Source organism: Oryx dammah, unplaced genomic scaffold (assembly GCF_014754425.2).
Source record: "Oryx dammah isolate SB20612 unplaced genomic scaffold, SCBI_Odam_1.1 HiC_scaffold_25, whole genome shotgun sequence".
NCBI classification, from domain to species: Eukaryota; Metazoa; Chordata; class Mammalia; order Artiodactyla; family Bovidae; genus Oryx; species Oryx dammah.
Window position 1 is genome coordinate 26063815 of NW_024070209.1, and position 16273 is coordinate 26080087.

General features: G+C 37.7%; 1 protein-coding gene across 3 annotated transcripts in view; it reads left to right on the plus strand.

Moving 5' to 3' along the window:
- PPM1B (protein phosphatase, Mg2+/Mn2+ dependent 1B) overlaps positions 1–16273 on the plus strand; it is an 84539-nt gene that overhangs the window by 46269 nt on the left and 21997 nt on the right. For 2 of the 3 annotated variants that reach the window (XM_040224718.1, XM_040224719.1), the window contains exon 2: positions 11567–12426. In XM_040224718.1, coding sequence (XP_040080652.1) covers positions 11581–12426 — 846 coding nt within the window. In that variant the 5' untranslated portion in view covers positions 11567–11580. The remainder of the gene's footprint in view (positions 1–11566; positions 12427–16273) is intronic. The other variant, XM_040224720.1, reaches the window with a different exon arrangement.

A 16273-nucleotide genomic window follows, 5' to 3' on the forward strand; every position in this document is an offset into this window, starting at 1 on the left:
ATTCTGGAAAAGAATGTCAGCTCTAGATCTGCTTGTCTAAATTTTAGGCCTCTAGGATTTTTGTCTAGATATTTTGTTCTCAGTGGAAAGCATTTTCAGTCTGGTTTGCTGCTTTCCTAGGCAAGAAGGACAAGGACATCCTTGAATTCCCAAATCTGTGATTCTAAGTAGACAATGGATATCTCAGTAGGAAATAATGTTATTATTAGGATTTTTGTGCTTCTGCTTTACTCTGTGAAATACTCGTGTACACACACATCAATTCTACCAAATTAATTGTGCTCTTACTCTTTGTTTGGTCTTTATATATGCTGGCTAATTCCTTCTCCCACTTCTACCTTTTACGTCTCATCTTAAGCTTCTTCCTGTGGAAAAATTTTAACTACATGTGACTTTTGATGCCTGTTCTTGACATACCTATACTTATCCCCTTAGACCCCCTGTATCACCCTGTGCCTTCATAACATGTGCACTGGCCTTTATCTTCCACCAGACTATACTTCCTGTAGGGAAGAGGTCATCATATTCCTACTACCCAGAACTGTGCCTGGCGTGTAGTAGGCACTTAGGAAATGCTTGAAAGAGTGACTGTTGGGTTGGCCAAAAAGTTCACTTGACTTTTTCTGTATCCAGTACTACTGTTAAAGTACTTTTAAAGTATTCCTGTGGCAAATACATACATCATGAATATGTATTATTTATTGCTGCATTTTATGCATTGACTGTGAATGAAATATTTTAGAATCAGTACAGAATTGAATGCTATATAATATATATAAACACATGTGAAACCTTTTAAGGGATTTAAAAAATGTGGTTACTTAAAGTGATTTAAGCAAATTACTTAAATAAAAAAGAGAGCCAGTAGTTCCATCTTTTGTGTATGAGAACTCTTTAAAATACTATTTCTCAGGTGCTTACTTTATAGTACAGTTACTCTGTACCACTGGTTAAGCAAGTAAATAATAACATTATGCTGCTTTGGGTTCAGTAGTGTATTTTTCCTCAAAGAGGGCAATGGAAAAAGACAGATGTGCAGAGAACATTGTTTATTCAGTCTTCAGCCGATGCTTGCTGTACATATATTCTCAGTCTTGTAAAAACTTAGGCCCACAGAGTGATACCAAGTGATCTCTATAAGAACTATACAGGACCATCCATCAGTATTAATTTTTAAAGATTGAACCTCTATTGTCTTTCACCCTGAGAAAGGCAAATTACATTTAATATAGAGATAATATAGTGATTGACATTGGCTTCCCCACACTGTTATTATGTCACTTGGGCTGGTGAGGGAACTTCTAAGGAATGGTAAAATTTTCACTTCCTCGGTTGTATTCGTTGCTGTACCACATTGAGGTTTACATGTGATTACATTGATATCATGGATCTAGTTTTAGCTAAACTGTCTTCCAAAAATTAGCAAGTGATTGTAAAAGATTCCTATCAAGAAATTAGATGGATTGTAATTATAATAAAGCACATGCAAGCACATAACATAAAAAGTGTTAGAACTCTTAATCCCAATATGGGCTCTTAACATGGGGTAAAAAATACAATATCATCAGATCTCAAATGTCAACCTCTCAAAATTTGAGATTGTCCAGGATTATTTTAAATAGGTGACTCTATTTACTGTTGTTGAAACCGTAGCTTGCATAAGTGTACATACAGTGTGCTTGATAGATGGCTAAGTGGTAGCATAAAATCATAGCAAATTAGCAAGACATTTTAAAAAATATGCATTCTGAGGATAAAAACTAAGCTTTATGAAGTTTCCCCCCAGAAGTGTTTGATAGAGCCATACAACTTTCAATGTAGTACTATAGAATTTCTCTAAATTTAATTGTAGATGTTTACAAGGCTCTTTGAGGTTTCTTGTTCAGTAGGAAAAGAGAAAGCATGCCATTGGGGAAACACTAGTTTTTCAGGCCTTGGTCAAAATGACTGAAATAATGCATAGAATATATGGCCAAAAATTAAAATACATTCCTTTGTCATCAAATGTCTTTGAAACATGTAGTAAACAGTGCCAAGTTGATGAAACCAGTGTGAGACCAATTATATGTGGGAGATTTACTCTTTACTAAGTTTTGTCTTTTGATGGGGAGTGAAGAGTTACAGCAAAGAGATGCTGGACAGAAGTATATTATCAACAGTAAATATTTCTTTAATAAAAATTAGCCTTTTATGGAAGAAAAATCACAGGCACTTAAGGTGAAAATGGTTCACTGCATCCTTCCTAGGAAAATGACTGCAGCAAAGAAATTGAACCAGGAGTTCAGAGCTGTTAGTGTCATCAGTATAGTTAATTTTATGAAAACAAGACCTTTAACTTTAAAATCTAGGGAGCTATTTACAGCGGTGAAACCAAAATATGCAGGTGCTCAAGTCCCTTATATAGAATGGTGTGGTATTTGCATATAACCTATGCACAACCTCCCCTTCCTGTATAGTTTAAATCAGCTCTAGATTACCTAATACAATATAAATGCCATGTAAAAGTTGCTGGTGCTTGGCATATTCGAGTTTACTTTTTGGAACTTCCTGGAATTCCGCCCCCCGCCCCCCCGCCACTAGTATTTTCAACTTGTGGTTTGTTGAACCTGAAGACGTGGAAGCAGCTGATACTGAGGGCTTACTGTGAATGAATGAAATGAGAAATGACCAAGAAGTTAGAGTCTGCCCCATACAGTTTTGATGATTATCTCATAGCAAAGATTTTTGCTTTTGAAGAGTTAGAGAACTTAAAATAGTAATTACTAATTGCTATGCAGATATTTTTGGATAAAAGAAAATACACTTAATCATGCTATTCAGGATGAAGTTTGCTTACTAAGAAAGTAAACTTTTTTTAAGAGAGGGAGTACTGTTAGCAAAAGAACAGTTAGGAAGCAAATATTTGGAGATGGTTTGTGATTTTTGTTGAGGGGGAAGAAAAGATAATATATATTAAGTGAACTTTAAGAACGTTGAAATTTAGGTGTATCTTCTACGAAAACCCACATATTTGCACCATGATTTTCTTTTTTAAACAGCACTGTTTCATACTTTTAAGTGAGAAATAACTCAAATAGTCGTTGACAGTGGAAGGGGTGGTACAAGCATACAGTGGCATATCAGTTCAATTCAGTTCAGTCGCTCAGTCGTGTCCGACTCTTTGCGACCCCATGAATCGCAGCACGCCAGGCCTCCCTGTCCATCACCAACTCCCGGAGTTCAGTCAGACTCACATCCATCTAGTCAGTGATGCCATCCAGCCATCTCATCCTCTGTCGTCCCCTTCTCCTCCTGCCCCCAATCCCTCCCAGCATCAGAGTCTTTTCCAGTGAGTCAACTCTTCACATGAGGTGGCCAGAGTATTGGAGTTTCAGCTTCAGCATCATTCCCTCCAAAGAAATCCCAGGGTTAATCTCCTTCAGAATGGACTGGTTGGATCTCCTTGCAGTCCAAGTGACTCTCAAGAGTCTTCTCCAACACCACAGTTCAAAAGCATCAATTCTTTGGCACTCAGCTTTCTTCACAGTCCAACTTTCACATCCATACATGACCACAGGAAAAACCATAGCCTTGACTAGACAGACCTTTGTAGGCAAAGTAATGTCTCTGCTTTTTAATATGCTATCTAAGTTGGTCATAACTTTCCTTCCAAGGAGTAGGCATCTTTGAATTTCATGGCTGCAATCACCATCTGCAGTGATTTTGGAGCCCCCCAAAATAAAGTCTGACATTGTTTCTACTGTTTTCCCATCTATTTCCCATAAAGTGATAAGACCAGATGCCATGATCTTCGTTTTCTGAATGTTGAGCTTTAAGCCAACTTTTTCACTCTCCTCTTTCGCTTTCATTAAGAGGCTTTTCAGTTCCTCTTCACTTTCTGCCATAAGGGTGGTATCATCTGCATATCTGAGGTTATTGTTATTTCTTCCAGCAATCTTGATTCCAGCTTGTGCTTCTTCCAGCCCAGCATTTCTCATGATGTACTCTGCATAGAAGTTAAATAAGCAGGTTGACAATATACAGCCTTGACGTACTCCTTTTCCTATTTGGAACCAGTCTGTTGTTCCATGTCCAGTTCTAACTGTTGCTTCCTGACCTGCATATAGGTTTCTCAAGAGGCAGGTCAGGTGGTCTGGTATTCCTATCTCTTTCAGAATTTTTCACCGTTTATTGTGATCCACACAGTCAAAGGCTTTGGCATTGTCAATAAAGCAGAAATAGAAGTTTTTCTGGAACTCTTGCTTTTTCCATGATCCGGAGTGAATGAGTTACAGCTCTCTCCATCAATGTGAATGAAATACAATGTTGAGCTGGAAATAAAAGAGTACTAGAGTAATATGTAGGAGTTAATATCAGCTGCCTGTTGCTCTGGCTAAGCCATGAGAAATCCCATGGGAAAAAATAAAAGCAAAATATAGCAATATAGCATAACCTAAATAAAAGTACATTGGGTTGATCAGCTGGGGTTGTCATGCCCTGCTTAAACTAGGGAAAAACATAGTGTGGACCTTGGAACGCTGGGTCAGCGCAAGTTCAGAACACTGCTTGTGCACACACTAAGATGTTTTACCAAGGCATATGTGGGTCTATGACCTCCAGCTAGGTGATAGCCCTTGTACAAGAAAATAACAGATAATTTAAAGTAATCAATAAAATGGGGGACGTGACCAGGGACACAGGAGGCTGACTTCATCGTAGCACAAAAGATACTTTCTGCTTGCCAAGACTAAATAAGAGTGATGTGGCTCCGAGGAACAGGGCTCTTGACCCAAGAGGTCTTGAGTCCCTGGTCCCATCTTTAAAACTTTTAATTCTGTCTCTAGTTCCTTTTTCCCAAACTGTGCGTTGACCACATTCCATCCCTACCTGCTGTGCTGGCCACAGCAATGGCGCCCAACATGGGGCACGAAAGTGAAGGATCGAAGCAGTGCATGGTCCTGAAGAATAGTGGGGTGAGGCCCCTGAAAATCCTGATTTACGGTAAATAACACTCTTTTAGGCATTGAAAGCAGGATTAAATACGGGAAATTCGGAAAGCTCAAAACAGTACCAGCTGTATATATGCCTCTTAACGCACCTTTTTAAAGAGGGGCGGGGGCAGGGGGGTACAAAAATAAGCAAGGGCCAGCTGTTGGAGCTTTTACAAACCATTGAGAAACATTGCTCATGGTTCCCTTCTCTCAGTACTTTAGATTTAGGAACTTGGGAGAAGGTAGGTAGTAAATTAGAGAAACTTCTTTGCAAGGGAGCGCCCTTGCCTGTATCTGTCTGGTCAATTTGGACACTGATAAAATCTATTTTAGAACCTCTTCAGACCACAGAAAGCTCAGAAGGGAGTGAGGATGAAGGTGAAACCCCATTAAAGGGAAAACCTGAATATGCAAAGCCTGAGGGGGGGAGAGCAAAAAACACAGGAGGTTCTTAAAGCTACAGTCCCTTCTGCACCTTTGGGCAGGACGAATTTCCTTTATCTCCGCTTCCTCCTCCTGTCTTAATGGCTGGAGTGACTCAAGCTTTTCCTTCCTTGCCAGGGACAATGGTTCTGTCACCTCTCTAGAAAGGTATTTGGTGGGCTCGACAGGAGGGTGACTTGGAGGCTATGACTATGACATTTCCAAAGACAATACATGAACAAGTAGCTCCTGGGGAAGATCCTAATAATCCTAATGGGGTGTATGAGGCTGTACACAGATTCCCTTCAAAATACTAAAGGAACTTAGGCAAGCTGTTCAGAGTTATGGAGTAAATTCTCCTGTTACCTTCGGAATAGTGCAGGGACTAGCTGAGGGTCCCTGTTTGATTATGGTTGCTCATGACCAAGTCTCTTTAGATCAATTGATAGGCAGTGGAAATTGGGGGACAACTCAAGAGCAAGTGCTTATGGAAGATCAGGCTATAGAACAGGTGAGGCGCTACTGCATAGGAGCCTGGGGGAAAACAGAGGTTAAAGGACAGGCTTTCTTTACTTCAAGAGATCTCCAGTTCAAACACTGGTTTAAATTTTAGATAAGAAACTATGACTGCAAAAAGAGATGACATTTTTGATACTGAATGGCCATGATATTCTTTAGACTCCAGAGAAAACTGGTTAAAGTGAAGTCTTTTTTGAAATTGTGAAACCTGTTCTTCTTGCATGTGGAATTAAAAAGTTGGCTTGTTAAAATACTTTTTTGGTGCTCCAGTTCTGCCTGAGAAACAAAAACAGGCCTGGGAAAAAACCTAAAGTTAACTCTTATTGTGTCCTTGGGATACGCAGCCCACTCTATCTGGGACTCCAGCCATGAACAAATCGGTAGAACTCAAACCAAGAAGAAAAAGAAGGGGCAAAGATACATTTTAAATATTTAGCAGAAAACTGTGATATCTCTGCCTATATGTCTGTCTAAATTTATGTGTGTCTCAGTGTGTGCCTTCATCCTTGGACAAAATTGCTTAAGGCTGATTGGACAATGAGCTCTATTTAATTGGCCTAAAGAGAAGTAAGTGCTTTACAAATTAAACAATTATAAATTCAAAAAATTAAAATGAATTTCAGGCTTGTGTGAACTGGGAAATATTCACTATTAAATTGATACCTGGTATTAATGTTTATATATTGACTTTGTGAAGATACTTTTGCAGATGACATAGCTTTGGGTGATTTATACTTACAAATCTACAGAATGATGATATAAAGTACAGTTCGTGGTTGCTAAAGGAAATTAAGATGTGTTTTTAATAGGTATAAGGAATGGCATTACATCTATTAAGGAAAGAGGAAGTACATTTGAACTTACAGGTGCTATTCTCTGAATGGGCAAATAGAGTGATAAATACAGAAGTATAAAAAAGGTTTGTGATAAGTGGGAGAGAGTTTTGTACAAGATACAAGTTTCTTAAAGACATTAAACTGCCTTTGAAATGTTGTATTGTTACTTTGACATAAGTGAATAACTATTGTTTCATAATGAATATAATCTGGTACCAATCTGAAATTTGATTTTCTCTTCCTGTTTAAAAAAACAAAGTCTTCTTGGAATATGACTTTTGATAACAGACTGTAAATTTCTTTGTCTTTAAGTGATTCATACTTGCCTTTAAAATCTTTTGTTACTTTGATAAAATAAATGAGTGTTCTGTCACAGTGATCTATGGAAACTATGGCACATATAGACAAAGCTCATTCTGCTTCTACAAAATTAACCCCTCATCAGAAGATTTAAAATGAATGAAAAATGGCTATAAACCAGACAGTCGGGGCTATGGGAAATCCAAGGTGGACTCTTGGCTTTTCCGGCCCACTAACAAACCTCACTTTTATTTGATAGGATAAAACCTTTCCTGGCAACAGGGTTAATACCTCACAATTAAAAAAAAAAAAGATTAAAATACCTTTTCTGCAATCTCCAGTGATCAGGGCACCCACTTTGCTGGACAGGTTGTACAGACACTGGCAAAAATTCCATGAGCTTCTTAGAGACTATCACATTCACTGACGTCCTTTGTTGTCAGGCAAGGACCACAAAACAAAAGGACTGGTTACATGAGATTGAACAGACGGTTAAATATGACTGCAATTTTCATGACTTTTTGTCTGACATATTACTGGCTTCTAATCTTTGTTTTCAGGTATTAAAAAACTCTTCTCCTCAAGTTCACTGATGGTTTAAAACAATTTAGTGATTTACACCTGTGGGTAAAATTAAAACATTTTTCTTTTCTCTCTGTCTCGCCAGAAATTGGAGACATTTGGGTTCTGAACAGCCTCATCAAGGTACAGAAAAGACTGTCTCCAGACATACACAAAAACCGCAGCATATACTGGGGAGCCCAAACTCATATAGATGAGGATTTTAACAGTTTGGTGGATTTAGCAAATGAAGTGCTACTCTTAGGAAAAGAAGTATAAAATCTTAAATTACAAATACGTTTAATGTGTGACTGGAACATTACTACTTTTTGTGTGACCTCCCCAGGAATATAACCAATCTAAACACTCCTGGGAAAAGGTTAGACGGCACTTGAAGGGCCATGTGCTGACAACCTTACACTAGGCATTTAAAAGCTACAAGCAAAAATCATTGGCACGCAACATGCTTCTTGCAGACTATTACCAGATGCAGATACACTTCATGGACTAAGCAGAGGGCCTTAACTCATTGAGTCCTCAAAGGCATCGGAGGTGGTCTCGTTGAAACACTAGCTATGTTTTGCTGCTTCACTATATAATCTTCTGTTTAGTCCTCAGATGCATGCGAAAAACACTCCCAGAACTAATAAGAAAGAAGTTGCGAGATCAACATATCTTCTGCTACAAAAACAAAAAGTGGGATATGCAGGGGTGAATAGTCAGCTGCCTGTTGCTCTGGCTAAGCCATGAGAAAATCACCATGGGAAAAGAATAAAGGCAAAATATAGCAATGACCCAAAATATAGCATGACCCAAATAAAAGTGCATTGGGTTGATTAGTTGGGGTCGTCATACCCTGCTAAGTTAAGGAGAAACATAGTGTGGACCTTGGAACGCTGGGTCAGCGCAAGTTCAGAACACTGCTGTGCACACAGTGAGATGTTTTACCAAGGCATATGCAGGTCTATGACCTCCAGCTAGGTGATAGCCCTTGTACAAGAAAATAACAGATAGTTTAAAGTAATCAATAAAATGGGAGACGTGACCAGGGACACAGGAGGCTGACTTCATCGTAGCACAACAGATACTTTCTGCTTGCCAAGACTAAATAAGAGTGATGTGGCTCCGAGGAACAGGGCTCTTGACCCAAGAGGTCTTGAGTCCCTGGTCCCATCTTTAAAACTTTAATTTTGTCTCTAGTTTCCTTTTCCCAAACTGTGCGTCGACCATTTTCGATCCCTACCGGCCGTGCTGGCTGCAGCACTAATGCATGTTGTATTTTACATCAGTGTAAAGTGTCAAACATAAAACTAAACAACCAACATAAATATGGTTAGACTAGAAGGAACACTAATTATAAAGTTCAGAAATAATAAGAGGCTTCAGTGGTCTTGATAATGTTGTATTTTTTAAACTATATGGAAGGTATGTGGGTATTTAGTACTCTTTAGCTGTGTGTATACATTGTATACAATAAATATGGTGTTTCATGATTAAATAATTAAATCATCATGGGACAACACTAAGTTTAAAATGAGATCAATTTTGAGCTTTAAAACAAATTACTAATTTGTAAAAGAATACGATTCCAGTTACAGCCAGTGAGTGTGCCGGTGACCAGAGCTCAGTCGATTAGTTAATAGTTTCCTGAACTTTGAATCTTGAGCAAGTGACTTTCAGAAAGGAATCAAACAGAAGGTAGAAATCACTGCAGCCCCAGGCAAGGCTGTTCTCGGTGTAACTTTCAAAGTGTTTGGCTGCCCAGCCTTAGGGACTCCTTTGTTTCCTGAGGGTTTTCCAAACTGTCCTTCCAGGCTCCCTTTGATTTTTAGAATCTACTATAGTTTCTGTTAAAGACTCCTCCTTCCTTTTCTCCTTTCTTTATTCCTAAATTAAAAACAAATTTGATGATAGAAACTTTCAAACTTTTTGAAACTCTTCTAAATGAGGAATTCTGGTGACTTTGAGCCCATTTGTTGAAATTTGAAACAGCAGCACCTTAATTGAAAGAATATCAAGATAATGGAAATGACAACAAAGTTCTTTTTTTGTAATTGGTAGTTGGGACTGAAGAGTGGGTGATAAATACAGTTATCCATTCAGTTTTACTTGCATTTAGATATCTTTATAAGGTGGTGATGTTGTTCTCTTAGGTGAAATAGGCATTAAAAACAATCTAAAATACACTTAGAACTAGGCTTTCAAATCATTGTATCAGAGTATTAAACCAGTGTGTTAAAAAATAAGCACATTCTATTACGTTGTTCTCAATACTTTTGTATTATACTTGAATGAAAGTTATTTTTAGGTAAAACTTTGTCTTTTGAAAATTCTTTTAATATTTGTATTTGTATTAATTAGTACAGTATTATATATAATGAAAAGTTACAAAATCGCTACAATTTACAAATATTATATATAGTGGTTCATTGGGTTTTTAGGAATAGGAATATATAGTTTTTTTGTAGTTAGATAACAGTTACAGCTGAAAGAGCTCTCTAAAAGATACCTAGAGCCAAATGAAAGTAAGTTGATCTAGACTAATATGTCTCAAAATGTGATTCTTAGGTCAGCAGCATGCTTTTTTGAAGACCCCATACAAGGTCTGCTGGGAGGCAGCGAAATGGGGGTATGGGAATCTGCATTTTGAGCAAATAGTACCAGCAAACATTTTGTGGTGGTTACTGTGTCTCGGGAACTATTCTGAGCACTATATACTAATGCTTTCTTCCCTGTCAGGTGTAGTGAGTGAGTGAAGTTGCTCAGTTGTGTCTGACTCTCTGCGACCCCATGGACTGTAGCCTACCAGGCTCCTCCATCCATGGGATTTTCCAGGCAAGAGTACTGGAGTGGGCTGCCATTGCCTTCTCCGGGGTATCTTTACAACTCAGGGATCGAACCTGGGTCTCCCGCGTTGTAGGCAGATGCTTTACCGTCTTAGCCACCAGGGAAGTCAGGTGTAGATACTATTGTTACTATTCCCATTTGACAGAGGAGGAATTTAAGGTATAACAGACTAAGAAACTTGCTAAGGTCACACAACTCAGGAGTCTTAGGGCCAGGCTGGTATATGGAAAACATATCAAGGCATTCGCATTTCCACTGCTCTAGTCCAGGCCCTTTAAAATTGAAAAGATTTCACTCTAAAAGTGAAGTTGGGAGGATGGTGATGTGTAGTGGATTTCACAGTTCTCTCATGGGTAAAAGTAAAAGCACTTTTACTTTTTTATTCAGTAAAAGCACTGAGTAAAAGCTGTCCTAATGCCACTTCATGGATTGTGAAACTCGGCAATGTTAAGTAGTATGCTCTTCAGCACATCATTAAAGTTATATTTGTTTTTATGGGTTAATGGATTTCCGTCAGTTCAAGTAAAGTTCTTTGTTTGATGTGCAGTACAACCTAGATGGAATCACATGTTGGTCAAACTGAGATTTTGTTTTAATTAATTTGGGGGATTGTCTTCAACATCTCTGGTGGGAGAATATACTTGATTATAACACTTTTGGAAGTCTTTCTAAAATGTATTAGCATACTTTGAGCAAAATGTTGCCAAGTTTTGAATATTCTCATTGTTCTGTCTTACACATTGAACCCTCAAATTATAAATTGAATTTTAAAATAAAAACCAGGTTTTATTTCTTGGTTTTCATTTCTCCAACAACAGTGGTTTTCAGCTTGCTGCACATGCATATCACCAGAGAGGCATTTTTAAAAAGATAATGATATCTGGGTCCCACCCCTGGAGACTCGAGTGTGTAAGGACTGAGAAACCAGTGTTCTAGAAGAAGGATGTATGGGGCAGTTTTCTTGGTTTCTTTTTGTTGTGGTTCCTGTAAGTTTTGATAATAATGAAAAATACACTTGAGATTAGGAGTTAACTAGAAAATAGGTGAACTATTGTTGATAAATACTCTTAATTTAAATATGTAACATCTACATTTTTTTCCCCCTTTCAGATTTATTACTAAACATGGGTGCATTTTTGGACAAACCCAAAACTGAGAAACATAATGCTCATGGTGCTGGGAATGGTTTACGTTATGGCCTGAGCAGCATGCAAGGATGGAGAGTGGAAATGGAAGATGCACACACAGCTGTTGTAGGTATTCCGCACGGCTTGGAAGACTGGTCGTTTTTTGCAGTTTATGATGGTCACGCCGGATCCCGAGTAGCAAATTACTGCTCAACACACTTATTAGAACACATCACTAACAACGAAGACTTCAGGGCAGCTGGAAAGTCAGGATCTGCTCTTGAGCCTTCAGTGGAAAATGTCAAGAATGGTATCAGAACTGGCTTTTTGAAAATTGATGAATACATGCGTAACTTTTCAGACCTCAGAAATGGCATGGACAGGAGCGGTTCAACTGCAGTGGGAGTTATGATTTCACCTAAGCACATCTACTTCATCAACTGTGGCGATTCACGGGCTGTTCTGTATAGGAGTGGACAAGTCTGCTTTTCTACCCAAGATCACAAACCTTGCAACCCAAGGGAGAAAGAGCGAATCCAAAATGCAGGAGGCAGCGTAATGATACAGCGTGTTAATGGTTCATTAGCAGTGTCTCGTGCTCTGGGGGACTATGATTACAAGTGTGTGGATGGCAAGGGCCCAACAGAACAACTTGTTTCTCCAGAGCCTGAGGTTTATGAAATTTTAAGAGCAGAAGAGGATGAATTTATCATCTTGGCTTGTGATGGGATCTGGGATGTTATGAGTAATGAGGAGCTCTGTGAATTTGTTAAATCTAGGCTTGAGGTATCTGATGACCTGGAAAATGTGTGCAATTGGGTAGTGGACACTTGTTTACATAAGGTATGTAAGTCTTTTTTTGTTACAATTAAAATGCCCTGTTAATTTTTAAAAGGCATGGTAAGTAAGATTAAGCAAACTTTTAAGTTTTAAAGCTTTTAATATTTTCATTAGGAATGTCTTAAGTCCTATATATTTTAAAGTTATTCTCTTCCCCAGAGATGAAAATTTTTTTTTTTGCCATCCTCATTTGTCTAAACCTTCTAATTTGAAAATTAAGTTTAATAAATTTATGACATTTGTCATTTAAGTGCTTTATGACTTCTTGTTGTGGCAGAGGCATCTGTACACAATTGTGACTTGATTAAAATTTTCAGCATTGGCAGTACCTGTCTTTTTTGGTTTGCTTTGGCCACTTGGCTTGTGGGATCTCACTTTCCTGAGCAGGGATTGAACCCTGAGCCCAGGCATTGAAAGCCTGGAATCCTGATACTCGGCCATATGGGAACTCCCGGCAATAGCTGTCTTATGCCTGATTATGTAGCAGTTTCATTAAAAAAAAAAAGAGTGAGAGCATGATTGTATATTAGATACACAAAAGATCAAGAGCCACATAAAATATTGGAAGATATAACAGAAGCCTTAAAACTAAGTAAAGTTTTGTAATTTAGCTATGAGCTTACTAGCAACTAAGACAGAAACTGAAGTAAGAGTTGTATATTTCTTACTCTGTAGTAGTAAAAGCTTTTTCTAGCCATAAAACCTAAAAGGATTTACCTGTGACTCTGTGTAAATATGACATGGTGGATAGTATCTTACTTTTATAGGAGATAGTTCCGTAGAGATGCCTTTATCATCCCCAATTAGAAAACCAGAGACTAGTATAAAATGCAATCTTGTTAAGAATTCCTGTGGAACACTAAAGTTTAATTTACATTTGCAATATTATATGAATCTTATTTCGATAGAGTAATAGAGAGGAGAATCCCAACTAACAGGTAGTTAGCAACTTCCTTTAATGTCTTTAAAATATTCAGTAATTTCAAGTGGGCTTTTGACAGCATCTGTATAGCAGTCAATTAAAATTTGAGTTATCTGACCAGAACCTAAAATATGTAAGTATTCTGTGACTCTGATTGAAGAAGGTATCAGGACAAAACTAACCTTTGGTTATGTGATGTAAAGATTTAGACTGACTGACTCTGTCTAGATCAGAGCCACTCTATTTCCTCACCATGTAAGTTGCTGTGAAAGATACAAGCATAGCCAGGAAGTTTCTCTAAAGGTCCCTGGGTCTATGGAAACACTCAGGTTTTGTTGAAGTATCTATTACTATTCCATAGGATGGGAAGAGACACCTTCAAAAAGAGAAAATAAAAGGGCTGGTGTTTCCAGCTTTTTTCTTGATGGTATCTCTAAGTACTCTGCTGTTCGTTCATTCGTTTGTTTGTTTTTAAAGCATGTTCTATCTTTTTTGCTTTTCTGGATGAATTAAGTACAGAAATATTGATGGTTGTCAGTGATCAAGTAGTAAGTTGTTCTAAAATTGTCTATCTCCTTGGACTCTATATGGAGAAATTGTGATGTGCAGCTTTTTGAGACAAAAGCAAGCATGTTTTTTTTTTCGCCTAACTGGGAACTGGAAACAGTGTTTTCCCTAATTATTTAAAACAAAAAGTTTGTTTATTGAAAACAAGGCCAGACAATATAGGATGTACATGTATATTTTAAGGTGATACAGAATATATAAAGGAACACTTGAAAATTTTGCCACTGACCTAAGTGGGCTATTGTCTTAATTGTGGTATTTATTTTTTTCATCTTTTTTGCCTGCCTTGAATGTGTATATTTTTATAAAAAGGAATTCATTATACTTGTTATTCTGCAGTCTGCTTTTTAATTCAACAGTATATTGCAGAGAGATCTCCATGTCTGTATCTATTGATCAAAATCATTTTTCATGGTTGTGTAGCAGAATGACACATAGTTTTGAGGGGATAGCCAGAAATCTATTATGTCTATAATTAAGAGTAAGGAGAGAAGTTTGTATTCTGGATAAACTGCACAGTCTCTTTCCTATAAAGGATATTAGTTTTCAGGAATTTTGACCCAACCATTTTGAATGGGGTTTAAATGATTCTGGTGGTGTATCTTCCTTTGATGGTTTTTATTGGTTTAAAGTGATTAAATATTTCTGTTGATGGTGTTAAACGATTCTAGGCAGAATCTCAGAATCTTAGAAATGATAAATAATAGTAAATAGGGACAAGGGGTTGGAACGCCACATCTCTATATTGAATTTAGTTGAATGAAGTTGACCATCTAGTGCCTTTGAATGAAGTTACATTTATATTGAAATCAATTTTGAGATGCCTAGCTAGCTCTTTTGTGTTGAAACGGAATAGAGGTGAATTTTTTGAATCACCACATGTGACTTATGGAATTAAAGCTCTCATCCATTCCTGTTTTTCTGACTCCATAATACTGTCCTTCCACTAGTTTATATTGTAAAGCCACCAGTTAGCAATATTTAAAACACTAGGATTAAAATAGAACCTATGATTGCTTTCAATTTAGTCTGAAAGATTGAATCTAAATTTTAAAATCCATGGTAAGTGTGTTGGCCAGTGCTTGCCCTGAGCAATTGCTCAGTAGGTATTAGCTGATTTTTTTTGTGTGGGTGGTGGAATAAATTTTAAAACATTTTTTAAAATTAATTTTTTAATTGGAGTATAGTTGATTTACAGTGTTGTTAGTTTCTGTTGTACAACAAAGTGAATCTAGTTACCTGTTTTGTATATAGTAGTGTGTATATAGAGAAGGCGATAGCACCCCACTCCATTACTCTTGCCTGGAGAATCCCATGGATGGAGGAGCCTGCTCTGCTGCAGTCCATGGGGTCGTGAAGAGTCAGACACGACTGAGCGACTTCACTTTCACTTTTCACTTTCATGCATTGGAGAAGGAAATGGCAGTCCACTCCAGTGTTCTTGCCTGGAGAATCCCAGGGACGGGGGAGCCTGGTGGGCTGCTGTCTGTGGGGTCGCATAGAGTTGGACACGACTGAAGTGACTTAGTAGCAGCAGCAGCAGCAGCAGCAGCAGCAGTGTGTATATGTCAATCCCAGTCTCCCAGTTTATCCCTCCCCCCTTCCCTTAACAAGCTCTAAGTTTGTTTTCTACATCTGTGGCTCAATTTCTGTTTTGTGAATAGATTCATTTGTACTTTTTTTTTTTTAATTCCACATGTAAGCAATCATTGATATGTCTTTCTGACTTACTTCACTTAGTGTGAAAAAAGTATACTCTAGGTCCAGGTGTTAGCTGCTTTAGGAGAAAGTGTGAATGGAGTAGATTGAATTTTTAACTAGATGCTTTAAGATTTTTTTCTGATAATAGATTTAAGTTAAGTGTTGGGAATTTCTTGATGATCCACTGGTTATAACTTGGTATTTTCATTGCCAGGGCCTGGGTTTGATTCCTGGTCAGGGAACTTAAGATCCTGCAAGCCTTGGGGCTCAGCTAACACTTTTAACATTTGTCATTCCCTAATAGTTTACAAGGATTTTTATATGTTAACTCACGAAATGTTGGGATATTATGATAACCATCGTAATCACAATAGTATCAATAAATTGCTTTTTATGAGCCAGATGCTATTTTAAACACTTTTTACACATTTTAATTTATTTAATTTTCACAACAACCATAACAGGTAGCTAGAATTATTATTGTTATTGATGGTCATTTATCAGAATTGCTATTCAGCAATATGAAGCTACAAGAGTTGGATGATTCTGGTCAGGTATTACCCTATTCAGATAATTAACTCTAGGGGGAAGTGGTCCCTAAGGAAGCAGCTTTTCCATTTTATTGCCAGTGCTAGTAGCATTTCTGGTATTTATGTTAAC